Here is a 24,550-nt window from a genome sequence, read left to right as displayed (position 1 = left end):
GTAGACTGGGTTGGAAACTTGTGCATTCATTGCACTATATATACGCTATTAAAGTTTATATATAAAGTTCATATTAAAGTGGCTGTTTTAATACGAAAATATTTTAAAAGTGAAAACTGACCATCTTAACCGCAGAAGATTTTTTTACGTGTAACTCCAAATCAATTGAAGTGTGAAATCTCTATAAAGGTGAAGTAAATAGAATAAAATATTAGAAATTACTAAATATTTTTCCTTACTGTGTTTAAATAAATTAAGAACTATGAAACATTTTTGAGAGCTTTAATATTTCCTAGAGTAATGTGTAGCATTTAGTCAGTACTTTTTAGAGATATTATTTTAACTATAATATCAAAGTCTCAAGCTTTCACAATATTAAAAAAAAAAGAATCATAGAATAGTTTAGGTTGGAAGGACTTTTAAAGGTCATCAAGCCCAAGCCCCCTGCAATGAGCAGGGACATCTTCAACTAGATCAGGTTGCTCAAAGCCAGCACCGTCCAACCTGACTTTGAATGTTTCCAGGCATGGAGTGTCTACCATCTCTCTGAGCAACCTCTTCCAGTCTTTTACCACTCTCATTGTAAAAAAAATTCTTCCTTCTATCTAGTCTAAATCTGCCGCCTTTTTGTTTAAAAAAATTACCCCTTGTGCCGTTGCAGCAGACCCTACTAAAAAGTTTATCCCCGTCTTTCCTGTAGGCCCTCTTTAAGTACTGAAAAGTCTCCCCAGAGCCTTCTCTTCTCCAGCCTGAACAACCCCAACTCTCTCAGCCTGTCCTCATAGGAGAGCTATTTCATCCCTTAGATCATTTTTGTGGAACTCCTCTGGACCCGCTCCGACAGGTCCATGTCTTTCCTGTGCTGAGGGCTCCAGATCTGGATGCAGTACTCCAGGTGGGGTCTGACCATGGTGGAGTGGCAGAATCACCTCCCTTGGCCTACTGGCCATGTTTCTTTTGATGCAGCCTGGGGTAAGTTTGGCTTTCTGGGCTGCAAGAACACATTGCCAGTTCATGTCCAGCTTTTCATCCACCAAGGCCTTCTCCAGAAGGGCTGCTCTCAAAAGAAGAAATGGTAGCCCTTTTGCAGTTGAGATGAATGTGAAATTTGAATTGTGCAGTTAAACGCATGATTAGTATGAAATTTCATTAAGTAAGTTGCATTTGTTGGTCTGACTAGCATGGAGCAGGAAGAACATGAAGCTGCAAAGAGAATGGAGATTTCCTTGTCACTTACCTATCTATACTTTAGTATGGAATTAAAAAGTAGATTGTATGGAGGAGACTACACAGGTAGAAAACTTTGAACATACATGGACTTAAATATTAGTTCTTCCATCATTAGCAACTTGACAAAAGAAAGGAATTATTGCTGCTGTAACACGATTGACTTGTTAAGCTGAGCAACAAGGATTAACAGAAGCCTATATAGCTCAAGACTTTAAGAGAAAGATGCTCTAAATACAGCTTAGGTCACTGCATCTAGTATTTTTCACTGAGTTTCTGAAGGAAGCTAAGAAAATATCAGGGACAGCGATAAAAGTACGGCTTAGACTGTCTGTAACTAGGTTAAAATTTCACAAGTGCTTAGGAGAGAATGTCAAGATTGCAGGAATCAGCCATAACACAGAAGTGAGAGCTAGTGGTCAAACAAACTATTACTCAACTGGCTTATTGTGAGAGAAGGATACCAAGCTCAAATTGACATAATTAATTATTGTTTTAAATCAAAGAGCACAATAATGGCAGAAGGTAAAATGAAAGCAGTTGCTTTTTTTGGAATGTTCTCTCACTAATTAAGGTGTGACTCTTCTGTCTGTTCCTCAGGACACAATAAGATTTTGACGCCGGTTGGTGCTGTCAATTTGAATTGTTAGTTATTAGGATCTCAAAGGTAGAAGCAAAGGTTGTGTGCTTTAGTAACAGGCAGTTCTTTTGCCTGTGGACAAAAAACAAATTATTTCAGTGGTGTAGCGCATTTGAAGTCTTAGAGAAAACTAGTCAAAGTGTTTGTCAGCATACGTCAGTATCAATAAGCATACCCCTGATCAATTCTTATTGCCTGTGGTGATGGTGTTGCCGTGAGAGTTTATTTTGTGCTGTAAAGGGGAAAGAAAATGTGGAAATAGTTTGGGAAAGTTTTGTAATGAAATATTTTTAAACTAGAAGCTATTTTTTTACACTAGAAAACTACATTTATTTACATATATAATGATTGTGAGATTAAACCAGTCATCACCTCAGATATTATTACTTATGATAAATACTTTTATTGGTAGGGTAACCTTAGAAATTGTATTAGAGATATTGGAACCTATGAACTTCAGATTGGAGGGAAGATTTTTTTGTAGTCTACTAGAGCCAACTTTGGAGCATTATAAGACCCAGGGCCTCCTGTCCTGGTGCGATAAATGTGAGCTTGTTGTGGTTCTGCATCCCAGGGGTCCAGCCAGTGGCGAGGCTAAGCACACATTGCACACTGTGTGGTACACGCACTTGGCTGGCCACACAGATCGATACAGACAGAAAACAGTTTCTTTACCAGCACCAGCATAAGCACACAAATACGAACACAATGGATAACCTGAACTTTTTCCCCTCGTCGAACTGATCAGGATTGGAGTTTGCTATTGCTCACATCCAAACCCATCCACAACACATCTGTTTCAGACGTTCAATCTTTCCGCCTGGAACTTGTGCCCCAGACCCAGTTTCATACAGTTACTGGCACCCAGAGCTATGGGCCTCCCAGGCCTGCAGTCCCTCCTGAGTGACTGGCACTGAGAAATCTTATCCAACAGAGGTTCCAGTTCAGCCTGATGTTCTCTAGCAGATCATGCACATACACACAGACTGGAAAGTATAATTACACTGGAAATAGTTAGGACTAAAATTTAATGAGATAGGACAGAATGTGGTGATCAGACACAACATGGGGCCAGACAAATGTACGGACCAGCCACTGGTCAGCACCTTTTTTCCTTATGTTTTCCTTACTTAGCATCATAGAATAGTTTGGATCAGAAGGGGCCTTTAAAGCTCACCTAGTCCAACCTCCCTGCCATGAGTAGGGACATCTTGCACTAGATTAGATTGCCCAAAGCCCGGTCCAAACTGACCTCGAACACTTCAATGATGGGGAATCCGGAACTTATCTGGGCAACCTCTTTGTGTCTCATCACTGTCATTGTAAAGAATTTCTTCCTTATATCTAAATGTACACTCTTTTAGTTTAAAACCATTACTCCTTGTCCTATCACTAGAGGCTCTGGTAAAAAGTTTGTCTCCATCTATCTTGTAGGCCCCCTTTATATATTAAAAGCTGCAATAAGGTCTCCCCAGAGCCTCCTCTTCTCCAGGCTGAACAACCCCAACTCTCTCAGCCTGTCCTCATAGGAAAGGTGCTCCAGCCCTCTGATCATCTTTGTGGCCCTCCTCTCGACCCACTCCAACAGGTCCATGTCTTTCCTGTGCTGAGGGCTCCAGAGCTGAATGCAGTACTGCAGGTGGGGTCTCACCAGGGCAGAGTAGAGGGGCAGAATCACCTCCCTTGACCTGCTGGTCGTGCTTTTTTTGATGCAGACCAGGATATGGCTGGCTTTCTGGGCTGCGAGAACACATTGCCGGTTCATGTCCAATTTTTCATCTTGATTCTTTCTTCCTGCTTTTCCTCATTCTGCTTAAAACATCGCATAATCAATTTTACACCATCCCCAAATTCCTTTTCCTCTCTGTCCCAGAATAAATCTTAACACCTTTTTTAGTAATAATCACCTTTAGATTGCAAAGTGTTTGGGGAGACGGTTTCTTTCCTTGAGTCACCTTGGTGGTTTTCAAACCAGGGTCAACAGTCTGATCATTCTGTAATGGTCTTAATAGCGCTTCGTTTTCACAGATCAGGGTTCCTCCACCTATTCCTATTAGGATGTTGGCTACATTAGAATTCCAACATGTTTTACCAAATATTTGAGAAAGTTGACACTTTAGTTAAAGGGAAAAATGTTTTGACCCCTCTGCACTTACTGAGAAATAAAAGCCTCTGTATTGGCATCTGGCTGCAAAAAAATACATATCTCTTTAGCGTGTTGTTAAAACATCATTAGAACGCATTGGCACATCAGCAGGATGTTTTGAATGCTAAACACTTACATAGATTTAAAAACTGCTCAGATGAATTAATGAGAGAAGAGTCCATGAAAGACTGTTAAACATGAAGGTACATGAAAGTTCCCCTGGGTGAAGAAGTCCCTGAGGCCTGGAAATTAGAGGAGATGACAGGGTGTATTATGGGAAAGTGTTATGGGGAGTCACCTTGGTCCTATGTTTTTCACTAGACATCTTCTGTTGAACTTTGTCAGAGACAGGATACCAAGCTAGGAAAGCTTGTGATTTGAATATAACTATTATTGTATTCCTATGTATATACTTGATTCTTAATTGGTTGCTTAATATCAGAACTTAATATATCTGTATCTTAGCTTACCAGCAAATTTATTTTCTAATGTGTTCCTTATTCCCACTAGCCAATTGTATGATCTCATATCCATTTATAAGCTCTACTTATTATCAGCTTTCTCCTTAGTGAATGTCTTGATTTCTGCTACATTTTCCATGTGTATTTCCAGCAATTTTCCTGAAGGTGGATTCTGTCTCCATTTTTAGTTCTTGTTTGTATCCTTTTTTTTTTTTCTTTTTCCACCTATTCTTTCCACTTGTCCATATTACAGTTATTAATTACAGCATTTCCAGTTTTTTTCCAGGTATTGTTTAGACTGAATTTTTCCTCTGGACCACTTTGGAAATATTTTTGATATTGTAAAGTAGTCTGTGTTTTTCCAAGTTCTTAAATTTCATGCACTGTTTCATCATAGTGGTGAAACTCCATGTTTAGGCATACAGTCTGGGACGTTACCTTACTTGTAAGAGGATTATCCTTGATCAAACTGAAATTTCAAGCTTGAAGACACAGTGAAATGTTAAGAAGGAAGGATTGCAGGTATAGAACAAAACCATGGCCCAAAGAAATGAAATTTTGAAATAATTAGCAGCACAGGAGGAAAGATTTTCTGGATCATCAGTTTCATATTTTTTTTGGAAGGAGGAAGGTAATTTCAATCTTTTTTTCATGTTGATGGATTTAGTCTACGTTTTTTATATTTCTGAAAAATGGATGCTAGCTAATTGCTAGTTACTCATATCTGCATTGAAGAAAAAGAAGGAAATACTATTATATTGTTTCACAGTCTGTGGCTCTACATTTATACAAAATTATGCCATTTAGATATGTAGAAGGAGCATCATAATGAAAATGGTAGAATATGAGAAAAGGCATGTAAGAAATTCCTAAGAATTTAGTCCAAAAAAATAGACTAAGTATATTTGAAATAAAGTATGCCCACATACTGAAAAAAATATGGAAATATCTGTCTGCATTATGAATACGGTTTGAAAATTTAGTAATGTCAAAGGCCTAACAACCCACCCAAACTGTAGCATCTCTGCAAAAACTCTGAATCATTTAAAAAAGAGGAAGAGGATGTTCCTCATCAAAACTTCGGAGTCATTTCAGCTAAAATCATTCTGCTTCACTGAGCAGGTTACATCACAGGTATAATCTCTGGGGGTATAACTGCTCTGTAGAATTATTGAGGTTGGAAGATAAGTCATCTAGTTCAACCTCCTGCTCAAAACAGGGTCAACTATGAATCAGATCATGTTGCTTATGATTTTGTCCACTTGGGTCTTGAAAACCTTGAAGAATGGAAATTTCATAACATGTCTGTGCAACTTGTTCCTGAGACTATTTTCCTAATAATTAATTATTTTTCCTGTACCCAGTTAAAGCTCCCCCCCCTCCAATTTTAGGTGCCTGGCTATGCATTCTTAGCAGCCACCTCTTAGATACTGAAAGGCTGCTACTTATTACTCCGAATCCTTCTTTTTCGCAGGCTGAACAACCGCAGCTGCCTCCAGCTCTCTCCGTAGGGCAAGTGCTCCAGCCCCTGACAGCTTGGGAGCCTCCTGCTGAACTCACTCCAGTTGATCAATGTCTTTCTTGTACAGGGAGGGTGGGGGTCCAAAATTGGACACAGTATTACAGAGGTGATCTAACAAGTGCTGGGTAAAGGGGAATAATTGTTTTCCGCAATCTACTGGCTACTCTCATGTTAATACAGACCAGTACGCTGTTAGCCTACATCACTACCAGGGGAGTTTAGCCAACTGTCCTTAGGACCCCCGAGTCTTTTTCAGCAGAGCTGCTCCCCAGTGAGCAACTCCCAGGTTTGTACTCATTCAGGGGTTAGTCCATCCTTGGTGCAGGACTTTACATGTCTCCTCGCTCCTTGAATTAGCCTGTTGGCCTAATTCTCCAGCCTCTCTAGGTCCCTCTAAATGACAGCCCTGTCCTCAAATATATTGACTGCATCCTTCTTGTTAGTGTTGCCAGATTGATAAGGATTTTGTCTCCTCCTCCAGGTCATTGATAAAGATGCTAAGCAGTGTAAATCCCAGAATAGACCCCGGAAGAACACCACCTGTGACTGGTCTCTTACGAGTACAAATCATTAACAACTACCCTTTGAGTGTGGAGCATTGCTGTCTTAACTACTATGGCTAGTACTGTATATTTTAGCACCTCTGTATATACAATCTAGGTATGAATGTGGGGTCTTTCCAAGCCAGTCAGGGCTGGTGGGAGTGATATTAAGCTCATGTGCCTTTCTGTCAGGCTAATAATGTTCAAATGTACTTGGACCCAAGCTAGTAAGAGCCTTGAAGTGCTGCACAGCACTTTATGGACTTGCTAATTCAGGTTTCTCCAAATTGCATTTGAGAGGCATCTTTAAGATCAGCTCTGGTTTTACATGCAGACACGTAGTTGGCTTATTCAGGCTCTCTTACTTCCAAGTTTTCACCGAGCATTCAGCTAGTTTACTAACAATTTTAAAATGGGTTTAAAAAGAAAACCTTTTAAAGAGATAATTTCTGTTGCTGTATTCTGTCTGCCTCTCTGCATCAGTATTTTCATATATAACAAATATATTAACTTGTGTAATATTATTAAATTGAATAATTCTTGTCTTCCATCTTTCCTCTTCTTAATTTTATTAGTTTTGGTTTCTTTTTTTCTCTCCTACACTCCTGCTCTTCCCTTTTGTTTTTTTTTTCAGGCTTTTATTCTGTGTGACAATGCTTGGCTTCTTTTTAGTGGAATACACTTGCTTTGGATATGATTAAGAACAAGCTTGAATACATTCCAGTGTCTTTTGTTATTGCCTTTAAAAGTTGTGGTTTTTTGAGTTAATCCTTTAGAATTAATTATTTTTAAAGAATTTTGAGGCTTCTTAAAAGCAACAATAAAAATTGCTGTGGCTCTGGTAATGTTTAGAAAAATCACAAACCTTAATTGGTTATTAGTGGCATTATAATTGATACTGTTAAGCAGCTCCTGGACCTTGAGCTCAGTCTTTAATTAGAGACGGTAGTGTCTCCTTCCCTCTGAGATTTCTTTATGGAAGTATTTTGCTTAATAACACAGGGTTATCAGCTTTCAATTGTCTTCTGGATGAAACTTCCCAACTGACACTACCTGTTGTATCTGCCTTCCTTATTTTAGCTAGAATGTCCAGGCATGCTCTTCTTCATTGCTTAAGCATTTACTTCTTTTAACTTTCTAATAAATATTTTTGTACTCCTTGTTTTACAATTAGTGTTGTAACTAATTCCTAGACAGTTGGTGAATTATGACTCATAAGGTACAGAAATTATAATTTGTTTCCTAAACATGGTTGTTTCCTGTTGATTTCAGAATACTCATAAGGTCAGGCTTCTTACAACTTGTTTCTGTACTGAATATTTTGGCAAATCAAAGCACATGCTCCTGCTGTTTTGTCCTTCTCCCACATTCTTGTTAAGTCTTGTCTCCATTTGAAGGTTCTGGATATGTATATTTCACGGTTTCTTCAAGCTCACTTGATTTCCCTGGCTGTTCCTTCATCTCTTTATAATTATTTTTTCTCAAGTTTTGATAATACTGTTGCTTCCTCTTGTCCAAAATTTGCTTCCAACTACTGCCTCATTTCTTGCTACATGTAATTCCTGTGTTACCAGTTGTTAGACCCAGTGTCTTCACTTGTTCCTCTTCAGCAATATCTTATATCTTTTTCCTAGATCTTTACCCTACTTTTCTCCTTCACCATCATTAACACTACTTGTAGCACCTCTTTGTTCATTCAACCTATTTTTTATCATGTTTATTGATTTTATGCTGTTTCAAACTTGTTCTTTTAGCGATTTTGTCCTCTTTAGCCACATTTTTCTGCTATCTTCTTCTCTGGATTGTTCTGAAATATTTCTATCATCCTACGTTACAATTTGTTTTTTACCGTTGACTTATCTACCGTTGAGTGTCGACAGTTTCTGATTTTTTCCTCACTTTTATTTGTAGTACTTACATGGTCTGCACTTGATTTGTTAGCAACATATGATAAGATTTGCAATCTACCATTTTTTGTTTTAAATATTTTTTTCCTTCCTTAAACTTTCTCTCTATTTTCTGAATATTTTATGAGATATTTTCTACACTCTTGATTAAAGCAAACCCCTACTCACTGGAGTGTCATCTCATTATACATACAGTTTGGCATGTTTAATGTAAGGGTTCTAGCAAGAAGAATTTAGATTATTTTATACACATCCAGTGTGATGGAATATTAATTTTGGGAAGAGAAAAGGAGAGTTCTGTGCCAGAATGTTAAACAAAAGAAGAGATGCTGATAGTGGGAGAATGATGTTGCATGACATACAAAGACGGGGAACTTTCACATATAAGATAATTGAAGCAAAAAGAAATTTTCAAATGAAGGAGAAAAAAGGAGGAGGAAGATAAGCTGAAGCCTAAGAAATCCTGTAGGAGGATTATTGATAGTTAGAGATGAATAGCAGGAGCAGGATCTTAGAAACTTTTTAGGTCAGGAGCAGTAATAATCTGAGGGAAACCTATATTATTTGTTGTATCTTAAAATAAAGTCATCTAGAATATATCGTATGGCATATTACTTTTGTTTGCAATTAGATAATATCTGAACATACAGAACATTCCTTTTCTGGTACTTAAAATTCTAGACTATCCAGTATTTCTTTGATGGATATTGAATTATTTAATCCTGAAACAGATGCTCTCCACAAAGTATTCTATTCTAAGCATTTTAAATAAATAATACTGTTTTTTTCCCATTTTGTCCTAATTAAATATATATGTAATGTTTTCAATTAAATGAATGATGTACATTGCTTTTATACTGTCTCTACTAGAGCCATGCATATGAAAAGTTTTGAGGGCCATGAGTCAGATAGTTGGGTTCATGGGGCCAGGCTTTTCATGGTTCAGGGACGTGCTTAGTAATGTCCAAAATACTCAAACAGGTCAGAGTGTAGTACCTGTTAAATTCAGTGGAAGTTATGCACCTAAATGCTTGTGCTGCATGAGGAAGTACTGCTGGGCACTTACCTACGTCTTGATGTGGTAGAGAAAAAACACCACCACTTTGACAATATGTTTTTTGTCTCTTTTATTTGAAACTATTTAGTTAACTGATGTTCAGTGCAGCTGGAGGCTTTTCTTTTTGGTGTATGTGCTTTGGTGTAATATGTTTATTGGTGTATGCTTATAAATTGCAATATGCTTTTGAAAGCCTGGATTGAATAATGAGATCGTTCTCTTTCTGTTTTCTCTTTCTAATAATCCAGTCATTACACAAGCTGGAAATAACTCAAAATTACTCTAGATGTAGTGGTAACCCTCTATTTTAATCAGCTTTTCTAAGACTGAGGGAGAGAAAGTGAGCTTTAGTTAACATAATATTGTTTAAGAAGAGTTGACTGCTGTAATGGGTAGAGGAACAAACCGCAGAGTTTTCAAGGTTGCAATTTTGCTCTGTCTACACTTGACATTTGCATTCAAATCCACAGAACAATTCAACTTCTTTCTGCTCTTTTTTTCATGTAATAGAAAATTATAAAAAGATAACAAATAGCCTAGAGGATGCTATGGAAATGCAGTTCATAGGAGACTGGGAAAAAATGAAGCATTAATGAAGTAGAAAGTAGTTAAAAGGAGGGCTGCATGCCCACGCTGGTGTGATTTTGTGGAAGAGCAAACAGTAGATTAATGCTAAATAAATGGAAGAAATGTGAAGGGCGAGAGAGAGGTTAAAGTTCCTGAAAGGAAGAAAAGGAAGTAATTTTGAATTGGACTCTACCAGCCTGAAAGGCAGCAGTATGATTTGGACTCGATAATGCAAATATACATTTATAAGTGTTGTGACAGTGGATAGTGCTATTCTTGTCAAACTAAGAGTCTGGAAGTCATGGGGATACAGTTCATCCTAGTTTGAGTACTAAAATCCTATTAGGTGGCTGTAGAAGAAATAAAATAGAGAGAGTGGTGTGCATATGTTGTATAAATTAGGTATAGACGGGCGAACTTGTGCAAGCAGGTATTTTAGGAGAAAGTATTGTTTCCTATTTTGGAATACATTGTGTGGCACATGAATATTCAATATAGCACTTAGTTTGCTAAAAATGGGCAGGTACTTCTCATAAATACCTGCAGAGCATTTATGAAATAAATTATGTAAGACTTCAACAGTTATGATTGGTGAACACTGTAGTTTTTTGTAAGGCACAAAACCAGTAATGAGTTGGTAAAATGTGTATGACCACATTTTGCATGTTGAGTCAAAGTAATATAAAATGGATATAACTTAATTTTTCTCAGAAGCTATCATTGTATTTCCGTTTACACAATAGTCTGACTAACTAGACAAAAATGCATTTTTTAAAAAGCTAAGTAACATATATTTACCTATCCCATTTTATAGCAAATGTTAAGGTAAGATTAAATTAATCTAAGCAAGTATAATTGATAGTAACAGTTTGATTTAATTTAATCCTTTTATTACCTGATATGTAAAGAAAGCCATAGCTGATTACCTGTAGTTTAATGATGGTCATTGCTTTACTATAGTGAGACTAAATGGTTTTTATTTTGCATAATTATTGGACACTCTGCACTTCATTTAAAAGTGATAATTCTAACTCAGTAGCCCTTTTATCTTCTATTTAAATATTAGAATACATAGGAATAGATGCTTTTCATCATATGGTTCTGTGTCCTATAAAATCATTCCACCATTATGTCAAAGCATTGTCTTTTAGCTGTCTTTAGTAGCCTTCAGACAGTAACCCAGTTTCTTTGGTGCTATTAAGTATTCAGATGTATGTTTTTAAGTTTAGCTGAAATTCATGCTAGAGACAGAAACCAAAAGACATTATAAATGTTAACAGCATACAGCACAATTTCATACAAAAAAAAATTAAGAATTTCTGACAAGATTCTGCCCTCAAATGTTATTTCCAACAGCCATCTCAAGGAATCTGACTTGTGCTCACATGCTAAATGACAAAACTGTAAACCTTTGTAGTTTATGACTCTTATGCTTTCATTATAAAATCTAGGTATGAACTGGAAGAAATTTATTTAAATGAAATGAAGAGTATCATCACTGCTTTTTCAAAAATATTAATAGATATTTCTCTTTGAGGTGTGTCTGTCTTTGACCAGTGAAAAGCCAATGTTTATTCTACTTTTAAAGGGAGCATGTTCCTCCTTCTCTGTTGAGGTTCTGAAGCACGGATAATTAACTATCAGGAAAGCTTTGAGATTTTTTTTGTGTTTCCTAATTATTCAGTTAGCTTGAAAAGCAGAATTCATTTTCTACTTGGTTTTGTGTTGTCCATGCTGTTGCACACCTCAGTTCGGGCATGCCTCACTCTTTTTTGTCTTACAGAGATAATCTTCCCATTTATTTATCTATCCTTCAAAATCTAGTGATCCAGATGGTGTAATTGCTTGGCTTAAAAAGATGAACAAAGTAATTCTTTCACTGTTGTGATGTCACTAGAAACCATATTTAGTGAGTTTAGTCCTTAAAAAAGAACATAAACAGGTTCATTTTGGCATCTTAGTTTCTTCCTTGTCTTCTTTCTTCTATTGATAGAAGTGACTCGTATTGCTGTATTGGCCCTTGTTCTGTTCTGGTACCTAGCTCTCAGGTCATCTTAAGTGCTGGAGAGTGAAACAAGTACATGCTTCCATAGGAGTCCATTTATTATTCTTTCTAAGTTTTCTTTTTCATCTGACGTAATAGTCTGCATTGAAGGGATCACCTGTGAATACCTTGTTATTAACATGGGACTCTTCCTGTTTACTTCCTTATCTGTGTGAACCTGAGAGCTGTCTGTCTGGCTAGCAACAATGTTGTCTGATCAAATCCACACTGTGCAAGTATTGACAGGCAGTCTCAGGGTGATATATGACACCAAATGTCATAGAGGGATCCTATCCTTCCATTGGTCCTGGGAAAGAGTGTAAATCTGCATGACATATGGGGATAAAGAATAAAGTTGAGTTGGATTGTCAAAAGGAATCAACCTGTATATTTCATGATGATGGCTTGGAAAGTAGTTTTGTCTCGTGTGTGGACATTTTGAAGCAGAAAGCAGTATCTAGGACAGTAGCTATAGCCTTCCTTGATTCTTAATTTAGCACTGAGCTGTGGAAGACTATCTGCTCTACGTACGGCTGTCCTCAGCACTTCTGCTTTCACTTGAGCTCTGGCCAGGACACATAGTGAGAACAGTCCTGTATTCAGAGTACTGTTTAGAACTCAATAATCTTTAGATTTTAGTAGTCTCTTTTAACGGATAATTCTTGGAAGGAAGAATATGATTGTTTACCATGGGTGTTACATTCTCTAAGAAGTTATTTTGGTAACTTTCCTAAGACTTTCCTTACCTTGCTTTCTTTATTTTAATAGAGAATTCCTACTAAAGGAAATATGATTCTATGAATGAGGTACTACATGACGGTGTACTTTGAATGGGCGGGAGAGAATCAGTGTATTCAATTTGTGAGGGAAATCCTGAGTTTCCATATTAGGGGGTATATTTTGTAGAAATATGAATGTAAATGGTCTTGGATCAATAAGCTACAATTATTATGATATTTATTGTCTTGTTCATGTGGCTGTTTATTCTATATTGCTCTCCACACCTGAATACATACAGCATGTAGCTTTGTGATTCCCGAAAGCATTATGGCCATTTGGAGTACAGCATGAAATTGTCATCAACACGCATAACAAACAATAGCTATGTAAGTGTAAGGCAGATGGAGTTGTTTTCCACTCTTCTGAAATGTAATGTTAAAAAGAACATCAGCTATTTTAGGATCAGGAATAGGCCATCTGCCCAAATTGCCTGCCCTTTCAGCTTTATCTTACTCCCATATTACTGTTATTATTTTCATCTGAATGTCATTACATTTTTATGCTTTGCTTCTTTGAAAGATACTTCATCTCATTAGCTGATTAGTTTTACACCAGCGTTTTCTTTAACAATTCCAGGTCTTTCTTTAATATTTATATTTTGCTATTCAAATATTTTGCCTCCAAATATGATGTTTGCTTGATAATTTTTTTATTAAGTCAGACAACATCTGTCCTTGCTGACAGTGTTGGAAATGATGTGACGGTCTGGCAACAATAGTAGCAGGAAGTAAGCAAAGGACCCACAGGAATCACGGAAAGGAGAGGAACAGAGCATTTGCATCAAGGCACAGAAAAGGACTTTGGGAAAAAAAGACTAAAAATAATGGAAGCTGAGAGACAAAAAAAAAAAAGGGCAAGTGAGGGAGATTTGTAAAAAGCATTTTTTAGCTGCCAGAGGAATTTCGTTTGTAGTTTTCAGCTTTGTCTGAAGGGAGAAATGACTTAATAAAAGATTCAGTTGCTTTGAAGACTGTTGATTTATAGTCTTGAATGTCTTTGTGGGATGAGCTTTAGAAAGAATTAAACATTTTCCAATGGAACTTCTTAAAATCTGAAATTGTTGGTTCAATGAATGTCAAATGTTCTGTAAGAATGTCAACATTTCATATCCGCATTTCATTTCAGGTTTTTTATTAATTCATGTTGTGTAAATACTTGTATTTTTTCTATCACAGTAATTTAGCAAATGAAAGCAGAAAGTTTTCTTCCCAAATGTCTAAAGAAATCATATAAACGATTTTAAGTTTCCAAAAACACTGGAACTTTCTCTCCCTCCCCCTGCTCCGTTTTTTCTAAATAGGAATGAGCTTCATTAACTGTAAAATAACATTTTAGAGAAAAATCAGTTCCCATCAGATAGCTAATTTTCTTTGTAATATAATGGAATTTCTTTTTGTATGTTGTTGTTCTTTCATAGCTATGTTCCTAAACTTAAGCATCTAGAGTTCTTTTTTGATGCCCTGGGGTACCAGAGATATACATAGAGGGTTGACAAGACCTATGAGAGATAGGATATATGTCCTTTGGAGCAACAATTGAGAGTCATGAGGGATGCACCGAAAAGCTTTCAAAATGAAACTGGATGTTTGTGTCTTGTTATAGCTTTGTTTATGTCATTAATCATCACAGTGCACAGGTTATTTAAGTGGTTAGCCAAATAATAAATAACTGTATGTAAATTGTATAGACTTTTCGTAGGTGAGTATACTTTTGTTTTTGAAGTGAAAAATGTTCTTGTTGATGTTCTTTTCCTGGCATTAATTAAAAGTAAAAATTATATTTGTAGTTGTAATTCCTAGAAATAGAAATTACACAGTCACAGTTTTTGTTTCATTCATGTTTGGTAGCTCTGATGGATCAAAATTTCTTACGCAGCCAAAGACAGAAGTGATTTTTCCATTATTTGAAAAGAATAGTCCACATTTATGATCATTTGCAGTCTTTCTTTTAAAGTTGACTTCTTTGAAGATCAGTCTACTTCCGTTTTTAAAATTGAAAATGGGAAGGTACTTCCATGTAACTGCAGCTCTGCATCTCTCTGAGAATACTGTATTCAAGAAGGTAGATGAACACTCCTTTTATTTAAAGTTTTTCTTGAGCGTTCAAAATAACAAGTCTTTTAAATATGTTTTCCAATTGGCTTAACCTTATATCTCTTTTTGAAAACCCTGGCTATAGAAATGAAACACTACTTAATGTAATCAGAACAATAACACAACCATAGTCAGTCACATACCATAGGGTCAGTTGTCATTTTTCATTACTAGTTCCACTGTATGCTTACACTATTTACAAATGATGCTTGTACATTTTGTCTGAGAATACTGAAGTGCAGCTAATCATGGACAGAATTTAGTCTGACACATTATATTATTTTCACACCGTCCCATAATATAAACATTGAAGAGGACTCAACTCCTTCAGAATTTTTATTGGACCTGAAGGGAATAGCTCAGTTCTCAGTTTCAAAGCACCATTCTCACTAGGCGGATTGTGGTTATGTATTTTAACATTCCAATCACGCAAATCTTGCCAAGTTTCAGTAATAACTCAAATTGAATTCATCCATATAAATGAGTAATTGCAATTATGTTATTTAATATCCAACTTCTAGAGTTGTCATACGGGTAAATGAAGTTTGGTTGGAACTTTGGCATCTAGATTAATTTTTCTTCTCAGTGTCTTGATTTTATGTTTACTGAATATTTAGATAATCATTCTCTTGTTTTGATAATCCTTCTTAGCCTATTTAGGCTTTTCCTGAGAATGGTTCCAATTGTTTCCAATGGTATTAAATGGGAAGCTATTCAAATTACACATTTGGTACATCAACCAACCAACCTACCAAAACAATTGGTCACCCAATATTCCAGAAGGATGCATTTTTTTCCCCCTACCTAGCAGCTTATTCCAGCATCTTTCTGCTGATGCTCATGGGACCCAAAGGTGTTCTAAAAAGATCACTTGTATCTGTTGTTTCCCCAGAAATTTTATTCAGGATGTCTTTCTGTAAGCTATGTTGTGATGAAGTCCCATGATCTTCAGTAGGCAACACCAGTAATTTTTTACTCTGGGTATGTTTCTAGCCATCTTGGGTTTTATCTCTACAAAACCTGCATGCAACTGTTAATCGATTTCCAAATACATTTTCTCATCTTTAGCATGAGGTGAATTGTTAGTCTTGGTTTGTCTCTAGTGGCTTGTGTTCAATGGCTGTCTTCTCTATTCCATTTAACTATATCTTTCAAAATGTCTTTTGTATTTTCCATACTGGACGTTTCATACTTTACACTTTCTGCTATGTCAAGTTTCTTGTCTTGTCAGTGCCACCCTTCCACTCTGGTTTTACTCCATTCGGTTCATTAATAAGAATTGTTTTCTTAAGTCTGACAGAGTGATACTTTTCAATTTTTTCTCTCTAAACCCTCAATTCTTCTGGTACTGTCTATTATGTGAAGTTATTTTCTAGACTATGTAGGCACCTTTTTTGGAAATATCTCTTCTGGTTTCAGATAAAGAAGAATATTTTTTAAGTTTATTGTTGATCATTGTGTCTCTTCTATTAACGGCCAGCACAAGATTGAGGAAAGAATCTCCATTTCTTCTTTAAGTTATCTTGAGGTCACTGCTTCAGGTTACACAAGCAGAATGAATTTTATTAGTGAATTTTGGAAATTTCCTTTTAAGATGTAAATCAATAGTTATTCTGTGATCTTTTATGGAAGTTTTTTAGCTACTATTTGGACTTATGATTTCACATCATTGTAGCTAAAACAGAAACTTAAATGTACATATGTAAGCTAGCATTTGTCTGTGTTAGCTGATGGAATATTGGAATTGATTTTTGTAAATGTTTTACTAAGAAGTAAAGGCTTGATGTTTTTATGAATAGAACACTATTTTTCAGTCTAGTAGCTGATAGAGTGAAGTAAAGTAACTGAATTAAAAAATTGAATTTAAAAGTCTTTTCAGGCTTAAGATTTGGGTATTGCCTAGCCAGACACTTCAAACAGTCTTTCATTAGTATCATCTTTCAGAATAAGGTTTGCTGTCAAATGCCAAGATAAAGTTAATCTGTTTCTGAGCTACTGTTTTCTGGTTTGAATAATCAGTAAATACTGCTTTTAATGCATTGGATTCCTGAGAGAAAACTATTAAATAAATGGAAACACAGGTGTGTGGCAATGCTTTTCTCTGTTTCTGAGGAAATTAAATACAGCTTGTTGTCACTTCCCACCTCCATTAAAGAGAGTAAACATCCCAATTAATAAAAGACAGACAAATTTTAGCCCTATGCCTCATGTGGAAAAAACAACCTTCCTGTAAATGAAAAGACTATTAAAAAGTATACTGTGCCACTATTAGGAGGTTCTTAATATACTTTTTTAAGAGATTCTACTTTGCTGAAAAAATTGTTGTTAGATTTTTTTGGCATATGTCCATGAAGTTCTATAAGTTAAACACACTAAGCTATTAAAGCTAAAAGGTGGATTTATTACTTCCTAAGGACTCTCAGGTTTATAGGGTAATATATCTGTGGAAGGAACAGCTATCCATTTTTACACACAGGTACACAAGAATCCCACTGCTCACCTGTAGATTCTGTGGGGATTTTAACATGAAGAATGTCTTTGGCCATGGAGAAATAATGAATCTTTTTAGAAATTTGGTAGGCTAATATCATGGAGATGTTTCTGTGTACATATTAAAGATGTTATGTTTATATGGATAGTAGGTGGTTCACAGTATTGCCATTGAAAGCATTGCCATGTGTTGTACAAGATGCTACTTTTGTATATTAGATAAAATAATGCAATAGATATAATGAAATAAAGGTCTGCAGACAGGCTAACATGTTGCTAGTAGAACATAAGTACATAAACACACAAAAGTGTATAAAATAAAAGGATAAAACAACCATTCATCAATCAATATACATGTTGAAATATAATTTAAGTGGGTTTAAATGGCCTCACCTCCAACATGCTTTTTGCCTTTAACATGTTCTTACAGTAAATAGAATTTGATCAAAAAATATCACTAAACTTACGTTTCTGTTAGAAACACGTAAAATTTCAATGTAAAGGTATTTAAAGCCTCAGTAGAATCCTGAAGAATTGTAATGCTGTTGACACATAAGTTCATGAGTAAATGGATGTTGATATTAACTTGAATGTTCTAGTATTTCTTTTTAAGGTTTTAATCTAAATCTACAAGCATTTCTTTCTGCAGATCCTTTGGTAAGAGTGAGAACTCTTTGAAGGGATATCCCTGTTCTCATTATTGCCGTTATATTCCTTCTTTGTACTCCATCAGTTAAGCACCCCTACAAAATCACAAATGTTTTATTCTATGAGTCATTAAAAATTCTGTGATCTCATAACTCATTGTAGAGATGCTGTTGACCCTATTCTTATGGAAATTTTCCTGGTATTTCTTGAAGTTTCCCTTTTGAGTGAAAGCAGTGAAGACATATTTGCACAAATAAAGAGTATTACTCAATGTTGGTTAGTTACAGAAGATGCATCTTGTTGACATGCTGAAAAGAAAAGCTCAGCATATTCTTTCAGAGATACTTTCAGAGAAAGGAAGATATAAAGTTGTAAAATGGCTTAATCAAGGTTGTGTGAGAGGAGGATTACAAAGCTACTTTAAGAAAATGCAACTATATTTATCTTTTTTGGAATATAAAGGAAGTAATTTACATATTAACAATCAGCAACAGGATAATCAATTTAGTCTTAAAATGTAAGGTATATTTTCATCTGATATCAGTATAAAGTGTAGAACAATTCAAATATTTCTGAGATATATCTAGTTACATTTCAGCTCTCAAAAGCTTAGTGTGAAAATTCTTCTGTATAAAAATGTATAAAAATTTATCAACAAAAACTTTTACTGATATATTTAAATAAAGTAAATAAAGCCTGTACTTATTCTCTGAAGGGAAAATGTCTTCTTATCAGTGCTCCCCATTAGACTTTTATTTGTGTGCTGTTTTATAACGTTGTGTGATGTTTTTGCCTGGAAAAAAAAAAAATTGGATTCTCATTTCTAAGCTCTAAGAGTTGTAAGTTCGAAATGTAGCTTGATTCCAAAGGTGGACATACATGATATACCTTGAAGTTCTTGCTGACAAGTCCAATATCTGCTTGGTGACGGGTCCCATTTGAGCCACCCCGTTTCTCGCGGAGCAGCTCCGCTCCGGAAGCGCTGTCCGTGGTGCTGAAACCTGTCATGCCATCGCAGCATTTCTCTGCTCAGCTTCACTGTGCCTTTACGTGCGATGGCCATTCCTCAGGTTTGTAAACTTCCTTCTTCAGTGAAACATATAGACTCTATGAATATTCTAAGTTTTGGTAGTTTGAAATGAGTATTAGGTTCTTCTTTCTGCCTTCAACAACTTCGACAATCATCTCTACATAATTTAAAAATCCTGGGATTTAACTAGAAAAATTACATCTTTAACATGGAAGCAAATTATTTATTACTACTAGGTAAAATTAAATTGTTTTTCCATGTTGTAAGTGTTTATAGACCAATAACATTTTGAAAGTATGCAGCAAACTATAAATAAGTGAAAAAAGTTTATGTCTGAGTACAAGAAGTAACTCTTCTGTTAATGTCTAAATACAGAAGTAACTCTTCTGTTAATGTCTAAATACAGAAGTAACTCTTCTTCTACCTACAAAAATTCTGTCAGCGATTCAGCAGAAATGTTTACTTCAACCAAGTCTGGAAAGATAATGTGGATATTATTACAGAGTTTAAAAAATGTTAAAGTCTACTAAAGACTTACAAGAAATGTTTATTACTCCTATTTTTGCTTTGTAATTCAAGCTACCTATGCATTCTATGAATATTCCTTAAGCACAATATTCAGAAATAACCAGGTTTTTTTCTTCATTATTCCTGTTTGTTTTCTTATATGTGAACCAAAATAACAAAAATTTTGCTGTTGCTTTCTTTGTCAGGAGGTACCACGTCTTTTCATTGTGTATTTTAATGGTCAAATGTCTTTTCTTTACTGGGCTTAGGAGTAGTCCCTTTTGCCATCCTAACAAAATTGGGTTTAGCTTGTAATCAACATTCTGATCAGCAGCTTCTTGTGCACATTTGCTACTTATGGGCCCAGTCCTACTCCCATGAGAACTTTAGCTTCAATATGAGTAGTCAGGTTTTTATTGTTCTCTTTTCATTTTGTTTCAATTCATTTCTACTAATAATGTTTCTGTCAGTCATTTATTGCTTGTTACATTGTGAAAGCTGAGGAGGTTTATAAACTAGTCAGTTGTTGTTATTGTTGAACAGAAGTGTGCAAGTCCAGAAAGAAAGCCTTAATATCATTTAAACTGTTCAAGCTATCTGAGGTCTCTGTGTGGCCAGCCTAAACTTTGGACATTAATAATAACTGAATTACCCTTTTGACTGAAGACAAAATATTGTATTTATATTATCTGAGTCTAAACATTGTATTCAGTTTTCAGGCTTCTGGGAAAATACTAAAGCAGCTCAAGACTTGCTGTTATCAGTAGCTAACAATCTATTTCCTATCAGCCTTATGACTCCTTCCCACCCTTCTCTCTTCTTCCTCCCACAACAAGCAGCGTGAAAAATATGGTTGTTATTATTATGGGTAAGTAGTTTATAAAAATGTTTATTGTGTGTTTTATTGCAGTTATACAGCCTAAAACCAGCAAAAATATCCTGTGTGCTCAGATTGGCATTTTAACAGGAGAACATGTAATGACATATTTTATCAGATGTTAGAATGAGTTTGTTTATTGTCAGGCAAGAGCTCCCAGACTTTTTTTTAAAAAAAAAAAAACCACAAACAAACAAACAAACAAAAAAACCCACAAGCCAAAAACTATTTTGATTTTAATCAAAAATGTATTTTCCTCATAAAAAAAATTCACATACTCACTGTGTCTACTCTACAGAATTTGTCCATTTCATTACACCATGTGTCAATCTTAGTATATCTGTTCACTGCAAAAAACTCGTGGCTAGTGTGTGTAATACAGCACAGGAGGAGGTATTGCTCAGTTCCACTACTTTTATATAATAATTAAAAAAAAATACAGAAAATGTTCTTGGCTACTTGCACTGTATTCCAGACTTAAAAGTCCCATGAAAGTTCTAGAAATTGAAGTTAATTGTATTTGGTTGGCAGAATACCCTTAGAAGCCAGTTAGTTAAAAGTCTTCTCTTATGCTGAGTCAGTCTATATTCCCATTTGTCGGCAGCAGCAAAGTCCAGGTGTCTGGTTCCTAAAAGAAATACTTCTTCTTGTTGCCTTTTTATTCAGCACAAATGCAGTCATGTGCTTTTATTTCAGAAATTAAGCGATATACTGACATATTTATGACATATTGGTTGGTACACCTATTACAGTTGCTTTTACTTCCATTGCTGTGCTTTTTTCTTTGCCCATGTCCCAAAGACTGATTAGAGGAGGATAAAGCTCATTGAGTGAAAAGGATTGTTTCTTCACGTAATTCTTTAGATAGCTGTGTCCAACGTCGTAGTTCATCTCTCGTGAGATGGAGCTGTAGAGATATATCACAGAGATGATTCCCAAAAGAGCACCAAGGCAGGCAAGGAATCCTATTATGTTGTTCTTTTCATAGTCTTTCGTTGCCAAGTCCAGTCCTTTTGTGGTTACGTTGACACATTTTTTCTTATTCTGTGAGTAGATAGTGGGAATATCTATACAAATTTTGTATTCAGTTGATGGATTTAGATGCGTAAGATTATATACCTTTATATCAGATGGTATTCGAGCGCTCTGTGCAGCCTGAGAGTTTTCAGCTTTCAGAAAGGCTGTCCATCTAACACTGGACTTGAGAATTTTAGAACTTGCTTTCCATGAAACCAAAACAGAATTAGATTTTATGTCTTTTATTTTAATATTCAAAGATCCATTGCTGTCCTGAGGGAAAGAGCCGTCCACTTTAATCATGATAGACTTTAGATCTGCCCCGACTAAATTCGTCGCTATACATGTGTATAAGCCACTTTCTTTTTGTGTTACATCACGTATGTCTAATGTTCCTTCAGAATGAATGTAGTATTTATTAGAAATAGTATTAGGCAAAAGTTTGTGTCCTGATGGTGTTATCCAGTAGATTTCAGGTTCTGGTTCTGCTGTTGCTCTGCAGTGTAAGGAAATATGGCTGCCAGTTTTTAAATCCAGAGTGGATGGAAAACTTTCAGGAGCTATCAGGGGGAGACAGATTTCCATCATTTCCCTGAAGTGTATCTGTCTCACATTCTGGCCTTGAAATTCAGGAGGGTCTACACAAAACAGGGACTCTGGCTCCATGAAGCGAATGTTTGTTTTATTCATGTTAATCCAGCGAATGACACAATCACATCTAATGGGATTGCTATGTATACTAACTTCTTTGAGGTTAGGCAAAGATTCTATTGTGCTGCGGTACAGGGCACTCAGCGCGTTGCTGTTGAGCATGAGCGATTCCAGCTTGGGAAGTCTGTAGAATGCATTTGGATGAATGTATGATAATCTGGGGTTATTGGTAGCTTCTATCTTTCTTAAATCTGGCAAATTATCAACAGCAAGACTATCTATAGAAATCAGTTCAGGCATGTTATTAATTCCTAACTCTTTTAGGTGCAGCATATTGCTGAAATCTCCTCGTCGTATTCTGTTAATGGGATTCTTATTTAGATCCAGAAATTTAAGATTTGTAGCCTTTTGAAGAGCAATGTGCGGCACTCTAACAAATCTGTTGTCATAAAAGGAGATGCTTTCTAAATTGTCAAGGCCAACCAAAGCATTATCTGGTATTTCAGTGAGATTTATGCCTGCTAAAACTAGGCTGCGCAGATTAATAAGAGGCTTAAAGTTCATATCTTCGATTCTGATTATTGGGTTTTCTCCAATCATGAGAATTTCAAGATTAGGAGTAGCTTCAAACCACTTCCTGTTGATCATTTGCAGACCATTTGAATTGAGATGAAGTCTGAGAAGATTATTGAGGCCTATGAAAGCTCCCGGTGCAATCACAGAAAGCAGGTTATGATTAATATAAAGCTCTTGTAAATTGTGCAGTCCAGAGAGACACTCTTCAGGGAGTTCAGTAAGTTTGTTTTCTTCAAGGTACACTGAAAGCAACTGTGGTATCTTTCTAAGATTAATGCTGGTCACCGAGGATAAATTGTTCTGAGATAAATCTAGACCAGTTAAATTCACTGGGAAGTCTACTGAATGTTCAATTTTTGCAATATTATTAGTCTGTAGAAGGAGAACCTGTGTGTCGGCAGGCAGTCTGGCTGGAAAATTAAAAAGGCCTAAATCATTACAATCCACTGTTGGAGCCTCCATATACACAGACTTGGGAGTGAACCATGGTCTGATCTCGCATATACACGACTCTGGACAGTCTGCTTTTTTTCCTACAGCTTGTACTAGCGCAGTGATAACTAGGCCAAGTAGAAAATTAATTTTGAGTTGCATGTCCTTCATCTTAGCTCAAATGTTCAGAAAAGTAGCAGACCCTTTAGTATTCCACAATTATGGTTTTGGAATTCAGCACGACCTGGTCAATTGATAATACACACACTTGCATTTGTCAGATGATGGTCGCGAAGGACTTTCTTCCTGAGGATAAGTGATAAATTTGTAATCAACTTGTCCAGTAGTAAGAGGCATTTTGTGGAAATGAAGGTCACTCTGTCCTTGATGACATAAAATTGATAAGCTTTGTGAAGATGAAGTATGTATAGGTGGTCATAGGAGATTAAGCAATTCATTTATTTAGTAGTATTAACTTCAAATCCCATGATTGATTAGTGTTTGCAGGAATGACAGGATGACCTAAAATATAAGAAGAGGAAATAATTAGTATAAGAAACTATAAAGTTATAAATTAATTTAGCCATCTTTTGCTCTCTAATGTTAATTATTGCAAGTAAGAAAAGAAAATGACTGCAGTGCCTAGAGTATTGTAGGGGTATCCAGATAGCATAAATGAAGTTAATATAGTAATATATCTTTAGACTTGTAGCTTGTCATACATCCAGTAGAGCATTGCTCTACAGAAAGATGAAGATCCACAAAGTATAAAGCAAAATATATCAGTGAGATTTTTCTACATATTTTATGCTCCTATAAAATATTTTCTTTTTTCTTTCAGTTATCACCAGAAGCAGGCTGAGTTCTGTTGGCTTTGAGAATGTAAACACTGAGCAAAATCCTACAGAGCATGAATATTTAACTTTTGAACATTAAGTTTATAAAGAACATAATTTATGTGTAATCAAAGGAAAAAAGAATTGTTGGATTAATACACATTCCTAATGATGACATTCTTAGGCAAGCCTGTGAGATATTTATACAGAAATATACAAAATTGATAATCCACAGTTTTTATCATATTCTAATCCTTTTCATAGCCGCTGTTTAGGAAAAAAATTTGTTTTTTTCTTTAAAGTGATAATTAGAAAGAAATATGTACCTCATAATAAATAGCTTGTCGTCTTGCCAAATTCAGGCTAATTACTGGCTTGCTTATTTTGGCTTCAATAACTTCAATTGCAAGGAATAATAATAACAGAAAAGTGTCTTTAGAGTGATAAGAAGGAAAAAAAAATCTACACTAGCAATTGCTTCTTTGGTCTGTAACTCTGCA

At 35.7% G+C, this 24,550-nt stretch overlaps 2 protein-coding genes across 4 annotated transcripts in view; one reads left to right on the top strand and one right to left on the bottom strand.

Moving 5' to 3' along the window:
* IMMP2L (inner mitochondrial membrane peptidase subunit 2) overlaps window positions 1–24,550 on the top strand; it is a 470,689-nt gene that overhangs the window by 177,029 nt on the left and 269,110 nt on the right. The gene's annotated exons all lie outside the window — the stretch shown is intronic.
* On the bottom strand, window positions 20,832–23,385 carry LRRN3 (leucine rich repeat neuronal 3). Its single transcript, XM_054186946.1, has one exon. It carries the CDS (start codon window positions 23,383–23,385, stop codon window positions 21,259–21,261), a length of 2,127 nt encoding a protein of 708 aa, XP_054042921.1. The 3' UTR covers window positions 20,832–21,258.

The sequence above is a fragment of the Rissa tridactyla genome, chromosome 1 (genome assembly GCF_028500815.1).
Source record: "Rissa tridactyla isolate bRisTri1 chromosome 1, bRisTri1.patW.cur.20221130, whole genome shotgun sequence".
NCBI classification, from domain to species: Eukaryota; Metazoa; Chordata; class Aves; order Charadriiformes; family Laridae; genus Rissa; species Rissa tridactyla.
This window is presented reverse-complemented; position numbering and strand designations above follow the sequence as displayed.